The sequence below is a fragment of the Jaculus jaculus genome, chromosome 6 (genome assembly GCF_020740685.1).
Source record: "Jaculus jaculus isolate mJacJac1 chromosome 6, mJacJac1.mat.Y.cur, whole genome shotgun sequence".
Lineage (NCBI taxonomy): Eukaryota > Metazoa > Chordata > Mammalia > Rodentia > Dipodidae > Jaculus > Jaculus jaculus.
This window is the reverse complement of record NC_059107.1, coordinates 75,687,862-75,704,687: the sequence shown is the minus strand read 5'-3', so window position 1 is coordinate 75,704,687 and position 16,826 is coordinate 75,687,862. Positions and strand designations below refer to the sequence as shown.

Sequence of the window (16,826 nt, the reverse complement as noted above, 5' to 3'; positions counted from 1 at the left end):
CTTCTAATACAGCTATATTAACTTTTAAAATTCATTGTTTATGATTGTTTTTATAACAACATATTTGGATCAGTGATGGGTCCACATGACCTGCAAACTGAAGTATCTACTATCTGAGCTATGGTAGAGGAAGTTTATTTGTTCCTGGTTTAGGTCACCCATTCATGGTGGCAGTAAAAGTTGAGAGAGGGTTAATTCCATCAGCCACACAGACTTGGAAGCATAGGAATCCTATATGCTAACAGCTAATAAAAGTGTGACAAAGCTGGTGACTTCAGTAGCCACATTAAGCCAGGGAAAGGATAAAATGCTTAAGAAAAGAAGTAGACTCTTAATCTATATAATGCACACACATTGAATTTCTTACCCTATATTTTTACTGTCAAGCCCAGTAGAATACCACTCAGTATTGAACAAACCATTTGCCACAACATGGATGAAGTTGCAGGACATTATCTTTAAAAAATTTTTTTGTTTATTTATTTTTATTTATTTATTTGAGAGTGACAGACAGAGAGGAAGAGACAGACAGAGAGAGGGAGAGAAAATGGGTGCACCAGGGCCTCCAGCCACTGAAAATGAACTCCAGACTCATGTGCCCCCTTGTGCATCTGGCTAACGTGGGTCCTGGGGAATCGAGCCTTGAACAGGGGTCCTTAGGCTTCGCAGGCAAGCACTTAACTGCTAAGCCATCTCTCCAGCCTGCAGTATATTATCTTAAATAAAACAAGCCAGTCACAAAATGACAAATGCTGCATGATCTCTTATACAGAATGTGTACATGTCAAAGTCATAGATGCTAAGAGTTTACAGGAGTCTCCATGTGTAAGGTAGGAGGCATTAGGCAGACTTTGGACACTGATGAGAGGGAGAAGCCCTTGAGCATGGAGTGGGAAAGAGCATGTCACATTGTGAAAATACTCAGGTAGATCTTCAGAAAGAACCACAGAGAAAGGACATGAAGAGTCATGCATATAGCCAAAGGATTGGGTCATACTGAAGGTTGGGTTTTACAGCTCCAGTCCAAATCTCAGGTGACTGAAACCCAAGTAATATCTGGACTGAAACTTCACATAGGATTCCAGAAACTTCCAATTAAGCTGTCCTTGATTCATGACACACAAAACCAGAGTGAGAGAGGGTGGGGATAGCAGGAGGAGCAAAGGAACAAAAAGCAGAAAGAAGAACAGGCAGGTGGATGAGGAGGAAGAAGAAAGAAGGAGGAAGAAGACAGTGTCCATGATGATAAGAACCTGTCCTGGGACTGAGCTGTTGAAGTGACCCTCAGTAGGATTCTGGCATGGGGGTGGCCTGACTTAAGGGATGATACTTAGTTTGTTGTCCCATGAAATATTATAATTAAGGATTACACCTCAGAATATTGTCTTAGCTATTTTCTTGTTTCTGTGACAAAATACCTGACAGATACAACTTATCGAAGGAAAGAGTTATTTTGGCCATGATTTTGAAGGGTGCATCATGGAAGGCAAGATATGGAAGTAGGAATGTGTGGAAGAATCTGCTCACATCATGGCTATAGATGAGAAAGCAAAGAAAGCAAGGTGGAACCAGGGAGAAATATAATCCTCAAAGACCCTCCCTAGTGACCTTCTGTCAGCCAGGCCCCACCTCCTCAAGGCTCTGAAGCCTTCAAAATAACACCATAGCCAGGATAGGACATTGGAAGTATGAGGCTAAGGGAGACATTTCAGCTTCAAGTTATATCAAAACTCAACCATGTATCATGCCATTTATTTGGCTACAGTAATTCATTTCAAATTAACATGATTAATGTTTAATGAGCTTATACTATGTGTGTGTGTGTGTGTATAAAACTATTCAGTGAAATTACAGTGACTTCAGTTTTTCTAATTTATGAAATAGAATTTTCTTTATTTTTAATTTAATATTTTTCTTGGAGCCAAGTCTTGTAGTATAGGCCTATAATCCTGACTAATCTGGGGGCTAAAACAGAAGAATCTTAAATTCAAAGATTGTCTGGGCTACAGAGTGAGTTCATGACCATCCTGGGCAACTGAATGAGACCAGTGCGATCCTTTTCCAAAATAAAAAGTAAAAAGAGAGCTGGGGGTTGAACTCTGTGGTAGAGTGCTGCTTTAGCATATGTGAAGCCTCGACTCATCTTCAGTACTACAAATAATAAGTGATACATTTTTGTTAGAAATACTATCAATTTGTAATTATTTTAACAATTTTCTTCCCCCTCTGCCAGCGGCTGCTATAGCATTTTTGGTACATTGCAAAAATAGTCTTCATTGAACAAGAATCTTTTCATATTTTCACATTTTTATATGCATAGACCATCCCTTGAACTGTGACACTTTGCTGCCTGCTATTTGCAGTAGAATTCCCAGTAATCACCAACTCCAAAGATGATGTCTCAGTCTGCTTGGATGCTTCTCTATCATTTTATTTATTTATTTGCAAGGAGAGAGAGGGAGAGAATATGAGTGCACCAGGGCTGCTAGCTACTGCAAACCAACTCCAGACTCTAGTGCCACTTTATGCATCGGGTGTCATATTGGTACTTGGGAAATCAAACCCTGGCCATAAGGCTTTGTAAGCAAGCACCCTTAACCACCAGGCCATCTCTCCAGGGTTTTTTTTTTTTTTTTTTTTTTTTTTTTTTGCTTTTCAAGGTATAGTCTTATTCTAGCCCATGCTGACTTGGAATTCACTCTGTAGGCTCAGGGTGGTCTTTCAACTTACAATGATTCTCCTTTCTCTGCCTCCGATGTGCTGGGGTTAAAGTGAACCACCACACCTGGCCATGCTTGGATTTTTAAACAGTTTTTCTCCTTTTCCATTTTTTTTTCTTGGAAAGGATGATTGTCTCAAGATCATCATTTACTTGTCTGAATTTAAAAATGTTAATACCATTTGAAAAACATGTTAGTATTAGAACATAATTTTCTCTAGGCTCATATATAGCTGCATAAATGCATATTTAGATCAGATTCGTGGTGATTTGTCATTGAGTAGAAAATATGCATAATTTACACACCTGTGTCTTATTTATATTTATAACACATCAAAAATCCATTATTTCTATCTTATATTGGTTTATTTTGCCTCTATTCTCTTCAGACAATTCTATTACATTTCATTATCATTTCTTTAATTAATAATTAAGTGATTGTTGCATAAAAGTTTTAAGTTTCCATGTGAGGCATAGATGTGTTACAAAGTTCGCTTGTCTTAATTCTGTTCTGAGGATTACCTCTACTACTAAAAAATTATCTAGGAATTTTCTAAGCAATAATCTTTATCATCTCTTATTATTGATTATTATTTATGATCAGCAAATATGATAAGGAGCATTACATCAAAAAATCCAATAAGATGTTTCTCATGGCAAGCACAGACCTTTATAAAAACTATTTAAAAACTATTTTTCTGTGTGTAGCTATCTATCTTTATACATGTACACATACAAAGCAACATAATGCTTATTTAGTTTTTCATTCATTATTTTCAACATATCCAGGAACTCTGCATTAGCCTGAGTGTTGTCTCTGGGATTTCTGAATTGCCCAAGTGATTCTGCTAGACAACCATAATCAAGAACCACTCTCCTATGAAATAATTACTGTGGTTCCATTGTTCTCTCAAAATGTCAGTTATTCACATAGACATCACCTGAAGATTTGTGAGAAGTACAGATTCATTGATCTTACCCTTAACCCCATCATAAGCTCTGACATTGGAGCCATGTCTGGGATTTAAGAAGCTTTGGGGAAAATTCCACCACACTAAAGAGTAGGGTCCTTTACCTAAACCCAAGGGATGGTGGGAGGCTGCTGCTGTTATTTACTTGGTTGAGAGTAGGATTTTGGAAAGAAATCTCATGGTGCACAAGACACCCCTGAAGCAGCAGCATTCCTAGCTCACCCAGAAGTAGTATTGTTATGGGTTCCAATTCGTGGCTCCCCAATGGACTCAACTGAAGAGTTTATAAGGAGCCTATCTAGTTCTGTTTAATTGGACATGGTTGATGGCATAAACATAATTAAGGCTACCCATGTGTTTACTATATACAACTATGATTAAAACAATCACTGCTGTAGGTATACTGCTTACAGATGCACCAAGACTTCTCAGGCCACAGTGGATAGATCAAGGTGTTCCTGAACCTACTGATGGGTCTTAGCATAAAAATAAGCAGGGCTACAGAGATGGCTTAGTGGTTAAGAGTGCTTACTGTTTCATCAGGAGGGCTGCTCCAGCAGGAGACTACCCCAGAACCCGTGTAAAAAGCTGGTAATGGCCACACATGCCTGTAAACAAGTAGAGGAGGGATGGAAGCTAGAGAATTGCTGTTTGACATCAGCTCCAGGTTGAGAAAGACACCTGCTCTCAAGGAAATATACAGATGGATGATGAGAAGATATCTGACATTCTCCTCTGGCTTACTCATGTGTGTGAGGCATATGTATCTGCATACATATGCATATACCACACATTACACATACTACACACAACACACCATACATATACTCTACACACACACACACATGCACACACACACAAATAAAAAAATAAGAAGACACTTATATCCTGTTGAGGTATCACTGGAATTAGATAATGCTAGTTTCCAAAATGTGCTTGGAAAAACTCTGAATTGAACTTCAGTTAAATCTATACTTCTAGAACTAACTACCAATTTAGAGATACTTATTAAAAAATACCATGGACAAAATGCCAACCAAATCCAGAATATAGAAAGTACTTTTGAACAAATACTACATTTTTTCATCACTTCATAAGACAAGAAGGAATAAACAAAAATGAGGAGAGAGATTGAGAACTACTATAGAAAAAGAAACATGATAACCAAGGCATATGTGCAGCATTCTTGGAACTTGATTTGAAAAGCAATGAGTGAAAAAATAAAGAGTTATTGAGGGCAACAGAGGTGATTCAGTGGCTGAAGATACTTGCTTACAAGGCTTGATGGCCTGGGTTTGATTCCTTAGTACCAACTTAGAGTCAAATGCACAAAGTGGTTTGTGCATCTAGCATTCATTTGAAGTGCAAAAAGCTATGGGGTGCCAATTCCCTCTATCTCTCATCACTTCCTTTCTTTTCCTTTCCTTTCCTTTCCTTTCCTTTCCTTTCCTTTCCTTTCCTTTCCTTTCCTTTCCTTTCCTTTCCTTTCCTTTCCTTTCCTTTCCTTTCCTTTCCTTTCCTTTCCTTTCCTTTCTTTTCTCTTCTTTTTGTTCTTTCTTTTCTCTCTCTCTTTCTCTGCTTGCTAATACATAAATAAGAAGAAAAAAGGAAAGTTAGTGAGAGAATTTAGAAAATATGAGTACTGACTATATCTTACAATAAGGAATATTTTTATGGATTGTATGTATAGGGCACTTTGTGGTTATAAGTAAGGATGAATTATTCCCAAGTTTGAGAATGTTGCTCAGTATAAAGGGGTTTATTTTAATATCCTAATGACCTTATTTGAGAAGTTCTTCAATGAAAGTAGAATGAGAAGGAATATTGAAAAAGGAGGAAGAAAAGCAGGCCAGTATGGTGCTAGATAAGCTGTCAGAATAGCAAGCATTTTAGCACTGTTTAAAAACAAAGACAAAGGGAAATAGCTCAGTCAGTGAGGTGCTTGCCTTGCAAGCATGAGGACCTCAGTTTGAAGTCCAGCACACACATAAAATGCCATCAGTTTTTAATCTCAGTTAAGGAGAGGCAGAGACAGGAGAATACTTGGGGCTTGCTGGCTAGCTAGTCCAGCCTCATTAGTGAAATCCAGGCTGAGGCTCTGTCTAAAAGGAGGTAGATGGCATTTCTGAATAGACCCCCAAAATTTCCTCTGGCCTACCATTGCACATATGTGCATGTACCCATGCACACATGGGTGCCTAGCAAATATGCATACACATATATACATACTCAGAAAAGGGCTATTTGATTTGATGACATGAAGGTCATTTGATGACCATAGAAAACTCCATTTCAGTGGATAAATAGGCCTGCAAGCAAGATTCAAGTACACTGAGATCCTCTAGGATACAGTGAGTCAGAAAGGGGGCTAGGAGAGTAGATGTGGAATGTGGGCAGGAATATTATTGGTATATTTGAGACAGAACATGCATGCATATATTTAGATGAAGATAACAATCCCACAGAGGGGAAGATACATATTACATGGGGAAAACAGGGGTCATACGCCTAAGGTACTGAATACACAGGGAAAATGGGGGGCATACACCTAAGATAGTGAATGCACAGGAAAAACAGAGGCCATGTGCATAAGATACTGAATACCTGGGAAAGACAGGGAACATATGTATAAGCTCTGCTTTTTGTCCAGCATGAGGGATGGCATAGATATCAGTGGGTAATTTAAATAATCTAGTTGACACCTCATTGGCATATTTATATTATCACATTCTTCTGCAAGCTTTGGAACTTGGTTTTATGTAATTCACATCCAAATAAATACCTTTTTTTCTGATTTTTTTGTTTCTATTTTTTATTTTGACTTATAGTTCATATTAGGTACAAATTGTAGAATAAAATATTAAGCATTAGTATTCTTACATATCTTAAAAATGTTTTAAATGTAGAAAATGTAATCTAGAGCTGTAAATCATTCTCTGCAAGTCTGTAAATAATGATGTATTAAACTAGATTTAAACTTTCATTCACCTAGCCTGGAAGTAAGGTACAATCTAGAGGGATGGTGTGGAAAAAAATATTAGTGAGACCAGAGAGGAAGGTAACAGAAAATGTGTTTAAATGAGTGCTTCATCAAGGAGAACTTATGTTGATTACTGTAAACATAATTGTATTCCCAAGTCTGTTTCCTGTTGTTTAAAAGTAGGACTTTTAACTCTTTTGTCCCATCTTCTGTTTTCTTTCAATTTACTTGAAAGGTAGAGTCCCCAAAATGAAACCCATTAGTCTTAAAATGTGACTGTTTTATGTGTTAACAGAACTGTTCATTACGAAGGAGGTGCTGTATCTGTCCATGCACGCTCCCTTTGGAGACTGGAGACGCTCAGAGTTGCGTAAGTAGAACCTCTAAAACCAACCAGGCTGTGTAGGGAAAGGTGAAAAAAAAATATATATATATATAATATATATGCAGAGATGTGGTATGTTTTATATATATGTATGTGTATTTGGATTTATAAACCTTAGTGGCTACTTCTGTGATAGTGGATGTCATTGGATCAGGTCCTGATTGCTTTTGTTAGGTGGAGTGGAAGCCATATCCGATGGGGCCAGCCATTCCGACTACGGCATGTCACGACAGGGAAATATTTAAGTCTCCTGGAAGACAAAAGCCTTCTACTCATGGACAAAGAAAAAGCTGATGTAAAATCAACAGCATTTGCCTTCCGGTCTTCCAAGGTGAGATGGAAAATATAGCTGGATTATTTGTAAACAGATCTCCGTCACTTTTTTTTTTTTTTTTTTTTTGAGGTAGGGTCTCACTCTAGCTCAGGCTGACCTGGAATTCACTATGTAGCCTCAGGGTGGACTCGAACTCATGGTGAACCTCCTACCTATGCCTCCCAAGTGCTGGGATTAAAGGTGTGTGCTATCATGCCCTGACATTTTTTTAATGTTATTGACAATAAGAACTGATACAAACATGTGCGTCTGTGTTCCAAGCTTTTCTTCCGCCTTTCCTTTTAGTTAAACCTGTTTCATAAACTAATGAAACTAAACCAAATGTTATTTTGGGTTTATAGTTCTTGTTTACATAAAACACATCCATCTAGCTCCTTCCTGTTTTCCTGGGCATGGGCAGTACACAGTGACCACAGAGTTTCTGATGATGTAGATATTTTGCAAGGATTAATAAGCAGTTATTTTCCACGTAGGTGAAGTATTTTTCCTAAAGTGTGGATTCTTCTGCGTGTGCAGTCTGTGTGGTGCTGTGGCATGTACCTATGTGCATGTGCCCACGTGCTCACCTATAGCACTGTATGGGTGGGCAGAGGGCCAGAGGAGAGCATTGGGTGTTCTCATCACTCACCAGCCTGTTGTTTCCTTGCTATGGTGTCTATTACTGATTCTGGAATTTGCTGTTTCATGAGTCTCAGTGATTCTCTGATCTCTGCTCCCCACAGGACTTGGTTGTACGTATGCATGGACACACCCAGCTGTTTATATGGGTTCTGGATATTTGAACTTAGTCTCTGGGTGACTTGGGCCTTCATATTTGTACAGAAGGGCACTTAACCATTGAGACAAAAGTTGATTTTTATACATTTAATCACATCCATTTTATTGAGTTTATAACCATATCCTTTCATGTCACAAGGACTGACATAACAGACACAGACCTCTGGAGGTTTCCACTGAGCTATCTTTGTAGCCATTGAGTTTTCTTTCTATAAAAATCTGTATGATGCAGATGTCTCCAAGTGAACACTGAAGATAATCAACACTAATTTTCCTGATTAGGAAAAAATACTTTCATGAACGCTTATATAGCAGTTACCTACTTTTGCTGGGGAGCAAAACAAAAGCAAAAAGCCACAACATTGAAACCAGAAGCAGCTAATTGGAGGAAAGGGTTTATTTTGGCTTACAGTTTGGGGGGAATTTCGTTATAGCAAAGAAAACATGATACGGAAGGCAACTGAAGCCACATGTCTCATCACAGCAACGGAAACACATCATTGCAGTGAAGTAGTAGTACTGAAAAGTGCACTGGGTTATAGCATTCCGAGTCTACTCCCAATGACATGCCACCTCCATCAAGTATCTCCCAGCTGGGGACTAAGTAAGAGGCTTAATCATAAACATCTGAGGATATGGGGAATTGTAGCCTCAGTTACTGGGGCAGAAGACCTGACCAGGAGCTGGAGAGATGGCTCAGCAGTTAAGACCCTTGCTTGCAAAGCCCAATGACCTGTGTTTGACTCTCCAGTACTCATGTAAAACCAGATGCACAAAGTGGAGAATGCATCTGGAGTTTGTTTGCAGTGTCTAGAGGTCCTGATGTGCCTATTCTCTGTGTGTGTGTGTGTGTCTCAACTTGCATATAAATAAATAAAATAAGATTGAACAAGAAGTACCTTGCTAAATGCATCATACAGAAGCAAAGGGTTTATTTCTACTTGTAATTTCTGTTTCTTCATAGTGCAGAAGCATGACAGAGTAGGTAACTGGGGAGGCATGTCTTGTCTCAGAAGCTGGGAAGGACAAGAATGAGCCCATCCAGTGGGCTGTACTAATAAACCTCAAGGCTCACCCCATAGTGACACACCTCTTCCAGCAAGGCTTCACCTCCTAAAAGCTCCACCAGCTAGGGAATCCCAAACACTTGAGGATATGTGTCCATTTTATATTCAAACCAGACATTTGATGGTCAACCCACATATTTGTAACATATTTCATGTTAATATGTAGCTTACAAGAGAAGAGTTTGGTAATTTATAGCCCCTCCTCCACTTACAAACATGCATACACACATGTACTTACACCACACATACATATACATGCAAAATAAATACTAATTAAAACCCAATTATATGGCATACAGAGTACTGGAATTAGCATATTATATTTATTTTTTGAGACAAAGTCTCCCTATATATCCCAGTGTGACTTTGAATGCACAGAGTTGCCCAGGCTTGCCTCCACCTCATGTTCTTCATGCCTAAGCCTTCTCAGTGCTGGTGTAATAGGTGTACACTACTGCTCCCAGTAGCATGACCTGTTTTGATTATTTAGTTTTACTTAAAGTAAATTACAAAATACAAAGATGTATCACAGAAAAAAATATATTGAATCATGTATAAACATATACACAGATAATTGTGGAAATTACATAATTAATAGTGCTGATTATAATGTTTAAAATAGTCCATTTTAGTTGGAATGAAACCTAGTGAAACTAAAACTCATTCATATAAAAAGCATTTTCTGCAATTATACAATAGAGGAGTATTAAACCAACTGAAACTAATTTAGAGTCTTTGCAGTGTCTAATTTTAAAGAAAAAATTATATAGCCTCACTCATCAGTTATTGTTATTTATCCTGGCCCATATGCTGTATCAAAAAAAACACACAAAATTGTGTGTGTGTGCACGCATGCACATGCACGTGTATGCAGGCACACGTGTGTATTTGATGCATCTTTTTTTCTCTGTATGACATTTATAAATTGAAATGCATGCTAAACATTTTAATTTCTGTTGTGATATATCCAGTGGAGTGTTTACATTCTGAAAGACCAGGAATTTTTTTTTTTCATTTACTTTGGACTCTGGTATACTTTCAGTCTGTCATTCATAAAGGACTTGATAGATTTAATTTTTATACTACAAATAAAGTTTTTATCATGAATAGAAGATTAAGCTTTTCTAGGTCAATTTAAAATACTATCTTTTGTTTTAGCTCAAAGATATCTTGTAAATTCCAACAGGAACTTCAACTCTGAGTTTGGAGTGGTAGGTATAGGCCCATAATCTCAGCTACTCGAGAAGCTGGTGCAGGAGGATTTTACATTCAGTCCCCTACTGGGCTACAGAGTAAGTTTAAGGCCAGCCTTGTCTATTGAGTGAGACCCTATCTAAAAATAAAAGTAAAAGGTAGACTGAGGACATAGCTCAGTTGTACAGTATTTGCTCTATATGCACGAGGACCTGGGTTCCATCCCTATTACCTCAACTCTGACGAATTCTTAATATCACATTATCCGTCTTGCAGTATTTCTTTGTGATGGTTGTGAAAGTACGTTTTCCTCTTCTTTTCTTCTCTCTCATCCTCTTTCTTTCCCTTTCCTTCCCCTTTCTCTTCCTCTCCTCTCTCTTTTTGTGGTTTTAGGAATTGAACTTTTGACCTGATGCATAGGAGATAGGTACTTTACCCTTGGAGCTATATCCCTGGACCTCTTTTTACTTATTTTGAGACAGAATCTCGCTAAGCTGTACAGACTGCCCTTGAACTCACTCAAGTAGAAGGTCTTAACCTGTATTCTCCTACCTCACCATCACCATTAGCTGTGGTTATATATCATTGCCACCAACCCTAACTCTAAGAACATTCTTAAAATTTTATATACCATGAAGATCATTTGTCCTTAAGACTTGTAAGTGATAGGGACATAAAACATATGGTACTGGTTAACATGAATATCAATTTCTTGGATTGTCATTGGGGTATTTGTAACATAAATATGAATATTCAGTAGTCAATTTCAATTTTCAGATTTGACAGAAAAAATTGTTGACTACCTTATACATTCAGAACCAACTGATATAACTAGAAACTAGTTTTCAATGTAACATAAGCCTCTTGCTTAAGGAAGAGATTCTACATAATAAAAAATATGATTTGATAGGTATAGGTTGTCTTAGACATATTTTTTCACTTCTCTACTGTAGAAGTTTTAAGCAGCATTCTCAAACCTGTTCAAATGTCAGTTTTAATCATAAGGTAAGTCTTGCCAAGCATATATGTATTATATCCCCTGAGTATAATTTTCTTTTAGCTTAAAATACTACTGCCCGGTTTGTCTGTAGGTGATTCCCCAGCTTTCCCTCCTTCACATGCCTTAGAATAGAAGTCTTTTGCCATGGTAATGTTGGATGACCAGCCTCAAATGAGCCTTCTAAGGGAGATTACAAAGACTATGGCAATATTGGCTAATATAGTTCAGAATATTTTTAGGTATGATTCTTAGTATATTATTTTGGTGGGGGAGGGGACTTTTGTCCTTGGTTCATACATTGTGTATGTTTTTTAAAACTTATATGCACACAAAGAAAATAAGAGTAATTCTTAACAATTTATGATGTTCCATACAATCTGTTAAGTACCTTTCATGCATTATCTCATTTCATCTTAGTACAGTCCTGTCCAGATATTTTATATTGTTTTCTAACTTTGACCATTGTTTCTCTTCAGGAGAAGTGTATGTAAATAAATATCTTTGACATAAAGTTGGTGTGTAATTAAACATAAAACTATGTCAGTCATTATACAAGGACAAGGGCCTGTTAACCTCTATCCCCATTGGTTATCTGACAGAACACCTTGGGTAGATTTTGGGATGATTGATTGCAGTTAATGCTAGAAGAATCCCTGAGAACCACCTGGTCTATATAACTAGTCTTATAAGACTAGTTTTAGGTTGCTCATGTATGATCCTGGTTAGGTAAATACAATCCCTACATGTCATTTACCAAGCCCATTTTATTTTATTTTATTTTATTTTATTTTATTTTATTTTATTTTATTTTATTTATATTTTAGTTATTTGAGGGCGACAGACATAGAGATAAAGACAGATAGAGGGAGAGAGAGAGAATGGGTGCACCAGGGCTTCCAGCCTCTGCAAACAAACTCCAGACGCGTGCACCCCCTTGTGCATCTGGCTAACATGGGACCTGGGGAACCGAACCTCGAACCGGGGTCCTTGGACTTCAAAGGCAAGTGCTTAACTGCTAAACCATCTCTCCAGCCCAGCCATTTGATTTTATAACAAGCCTGTGTGGCACACCTGTTGACAATATAGTGGTCAATGTTTTTCTAGGTCATTCTTTTTTTTAAATTTTTTTTTGTTCATTATTTATTTATTTATTTATTTGAGAGTGACAGAGAGAGAGAGAGAGAGAGAGAGAGAAAGAGATTGAGAATGGGCGTGCCAGGGCTTCCAGCCACTGCAAATGAACTCCAGATGTGTGCGCCCCCTTGTGCATCTGGCTAACGTGGGTCCTGGGGAACTGAGCCTCAAACCGGGGTCCTTAGGCTTCACAGGCAAGCGCTTAACTGCTAAACCATCCCTCCAGCCCTCATTTTTTTATTATTATTATTTTTAGAATCATTCTTGGAGTTCATTTGAAAATTGGATTTTCCAAGTATTTCTGAATGAGATAATTTGAATGCTCCTAATGGGAATATTTGTCAGCACATTTTCTGTGGGACACAGGAAGGGATATATATTCATTTTTTTCATGCACTTAGAAAATCTTCATTAAGAATCTTCAGATATTGATGTGATCCTGAGGATATGGGAAATTTCAGTTAATTTCAATAAATGAACTCCCAAGTGAAATTGTGGCATTCATGTTAATACATAACTCAAAAGAGGAAATATTTGTTCAGTCAAACTTGTTGGTAAATAGCAATGCTTTGTAATAATTTGGGACTGTGTTGAAAAAATATATTTTTTGGTTTTTTTGAGGTAGGGTCTCACTGTAGCCCAGGCTGACCTGGAATTCACTCTGTAGTCTCAGGATGGCCTTGAACTCACAGCGATCCTCCTACCTCTGCCTCCCGAGTGCTGGGATTAAAGGCGTGTGCCACCACGCCCGGCTGAAAATATTTTTTATGAGTGCATAGTCCTCAAGATGGACAAAAGTTTATAGATGTTCATGAATGCCAAGATGGTAGCAAGGATCTCCGTGCTTCCCTGATTGCTGGTAGCAGGTTAAACTGCATAGCCTTTTGAGGGAAGTTTCTATTTCATGACAATGTACATATGTTAGAGTGCATTTCCTTTGTTTTGTCTTGAGACAGTTTCTCAGTCTGTAGCTCAAGCAGGCCTGGAACTCGCTATGCTGCTCAAGCTGGCCTCTAAGTCATGCTGACCCTTCCTTTGGCAGCAGCTTCTTCCCCAGGGCTGATTATATGCATGTTGAGCCACTATAATAGTTACTCTTCTCATTGCTTTGACAATGCCTGACAGCAAGCTACTTTAAGGAAGAAAGGTTATTGTTTTCCAGCTCACAGTTTGTCCATTTTGGTGGAGAAGGCTAGGCATCAGGAACATGGCCCAGCTGCTCATATACAGTCTGCAGTCAGTAAGCAGGTAGTGATGAATGCTGACAATCACCTTTCTATCTCCCTTTTATTCAGACCAAGGCCCCAGGCCATGGTGCTGCCCTCAGTTATGGTGGGTCTTCCTACCTTACATAAACTCATCTAGAAATTCCCCACAGACAGGCATGGAGATTTGTTGCCTATATTTGGCTTTGCAGATAGCTATCACATGACACTTATGCCTGGTTTGTAGAGCACTTTTAGTAGCAGTGTAATCTTTAGTTTTGAAAACTGCTACTGATGTTAGTTCATCCTCATTAATTTTTTGTCATGCAATTCCAATCTGATGTTAAGTTAATCTAGCTAATTGCATATCCCAGTTATTGTCATATTACTATTGTAATTTCTTTTTTACAATTGCACTAAAATCTTTTTATTTATTGCTGAGAGAAAGACAGACACAGAAAGAGAGTGAATGAGAGTGAGTATGGGCACACCAGGGCCTCCTGTCACTGCCAATAAATTATAGGTACATGTACCATTTTGTCTATCTGGCTTTGCGTGTGTACTAGGGAATTGAACCTGGGTCATTAGGCTTTGCGAGAAAGTACCTTTAACCACTGAGCAGTCTTGCCAGCCTCTATAATTGCCATTTCTGGTGGACATCATCCATCTGCTTATTCATTATGCATCTAATTTCATGCTTTTTTTTTAAATTTTTATTAACATTTTTCATGATTATAAAATATATCCCATGGTAATTCCCTCCCTCCCCACCCCCACACTTTCCCGTTTGAAATTCCATTCTCCATCATATTACCTCCCCATTACAATCATTGTAATTACATATATACAATATCAACCTATTAAGTATCCTCCTCCCTTCCTTTCTCCACCATTTATGTCTCTTTTTCAACTTACTGGCCTCTGCTACTAAGTATTTTCATTCTCACGCAGAAGCCCAGTCCTCTGTAGCTAGGATCCACATATGAGAGAGAACATGTGGCGCTTGGCTTTCTGGGCCTGGGTTACCTGACTTAGCATAATACTTTCCAGGTCCATCCATTTTTCTGCAAATTTCATAACTTCATTTTTCTTTACCGCTGAGTAGAACTCCATTGTATAAATGTACCACATCTTCATTATCCACTCATCTGTTGAGGGACATCTAGGCTGGTTCCATTTCCCAGCTATTATAAATTGAGCAGCAATAAACATGGTTGAGCATGTACTTCTAAGGAAATGAGATGAGTCCTTTGGATATATGCCTAGGAGCGCTATAGCTGGGTCATATGGTAAATCAATCTCTAGCTGTTTTAGGAACCTCCACACTGTTTTCCACAATGGCTGGACCAGATTGCATTCCCACCAGCAGTGCAGAAGGGTTCCTTTTTTTCCACATCCCCGCCAACATTTATGATCATTTGTTTTCATGATGGTGGCCAATCTGACAGGAGTGAGATGGAATCTCAATGTGGTTTTAATCTGCATTTCCCTGATGACTAGTGACGTAGAACATTTTTTTTGATGCTTATATGCCATTCGTATTTCTTCCTTTGAGAACTCTCTATTTAGCTCCATAGCCCATTTTTTGATTGGCTTGTTTGATTCCTTATTATTTAACTTTTTGAGTTCTTTGTATATCCTAGTTATTAATCCTCTATGAGATATATAGCTGGCGAAGATTTTTTTCCCATTCTGTAGGTTGCCTCTTTGCTTTTTTCACTGTGTCCTTTGCGGTGCAAAATCTTTGTAATTTCATTAGGTCCCAGTGGTTAATCTGTGGTTTTATTGCCTGAGCAATTGGGGTTGTATTCAGAAAGTCTTTGCCAAGACCAATATGTTGAAGTGTTTCCCCTACTTTTTCCTCTAGCAGTTTCAAAGTTTCCGGTCTGATGTTAAGGTCTTTAATCCATTTGGACTTAATTCTTGTGCATGGCGAGAGAGAAGAATCTATTTTCATCCTTCTGCAGATATTTATCAAGTTTTCAAAACACCATTTGCTGAAGAGGCTGTCTCTTCTCCACTGAGTATTTTTGGCATTTTTATCGAATATCAGGTGGCTATAGCTACTTGGGCTTACATCTGGGTCCTCTATTCTGTTCCACTGATCTACATGTCTGTTTTTGTGCCAGTACCATGCTGTTTTTGTTACTATGGCTCTGTAGTATAGGTTAAAATCGGGTATGGTGATACCACCAGCCTCTTTTTTGTTGCTCAGTATTATTTTAGATATTCGAGGTTTTTTGTGATTCCAAATGAATTTTTGGATTGTTTTTTCTATTTCCATGAAGAAAGCCTTTGGAATTTTGATAGGGATTGCATTAAATGTGTAGATTGCTTTAGGTAAGATTGCCATTTTCACAATATTGATTCTTCCAATCCAGGAACAAGGGATGTTTCTCCACTTTCTAGTGTCTTCTGCAATTTCTCGCTTGAGTGTTTTAAAGTTCTCATTGTATACATTCTTTACTTCCTTGGTTAGGTTTATTCCAAGGTATTTTATTTTTTTTGATGCAATTTTGAATGGGAGTGATTCTCTGATTTCATCCTCTGTGTGTTTGTTGTTAGCATCTATGAAGGCTACTGATTTCTGTGTATTTATTTTGTATCCTGCTACATTGCTGTAGGTTTTGATCAGCTCTAACAGCTTGCTAGTAGAGTCTCTAGGGTCCTTTATGTATAGAATCATGTCATCTGCAAATAATGATAACTTGATTTCTTCCTTTCCAATTTGTATCCCTTTTATGTGTGTCTCTTGCCTTATTGCTATGGCTAAGACTTCCAAAACTATATTAAATAGAAGTGGGGACAGTGGACACCCTTGTCTTGTTCCTGATTTTAGTGGAAAAGCTTCCAGTTTTTCCCCATTTAGTAATATGTTGGCTGTAGGCTTGTCATAAATAGCCTTTATTATATTGAGATATGTTCCTTCTATTCCCAGTCTCTGTAGGACTTTTATCATGAAGGGATGTTGGATTTTGTCAAATGCTTTCTCTGCATCTAATGAGATGATCATGTGATTTTTGTCCTTCAACCCGTTTATGTAATGTATTACATTTATAG

At 38.0% G+C, this 16,826-nt stretch overlaps 1 protein-coding gene across 5 annotated transcripts in view; it reads left to right on the top strand.

The window, feature by feature from the left end:
• The window catches only part of Ryr2 (ryanodine receptor 2), a 737,098-nt gene that overhangs the window by 365,252 nt on the left and 355,020 nt on the right, over nt 1–16,826 (top strand). For 4 of the 5 annotated variants that reach the window (XM_045151996.1, XM_045151994.1, XM_045151995.1 and 1 more), the window contains exons 10-11: nt 6,966–7,040; nt 7,230–7,386. The exons of the other annotated variant lie outside the window; for it this stretch is intronic. In XM_045151996.1, the coding sequence (XP_045007931.1) occupies nt 6,966–7,040; nt 7,230–7,386 (232 nt within the window). The remainder of the gene's footprint in view (nt 1–6,965; nt 7,041–7,229; nt 7,387–16,826) is intronic. 5 annotated transcript variants of the gene reach the window in all.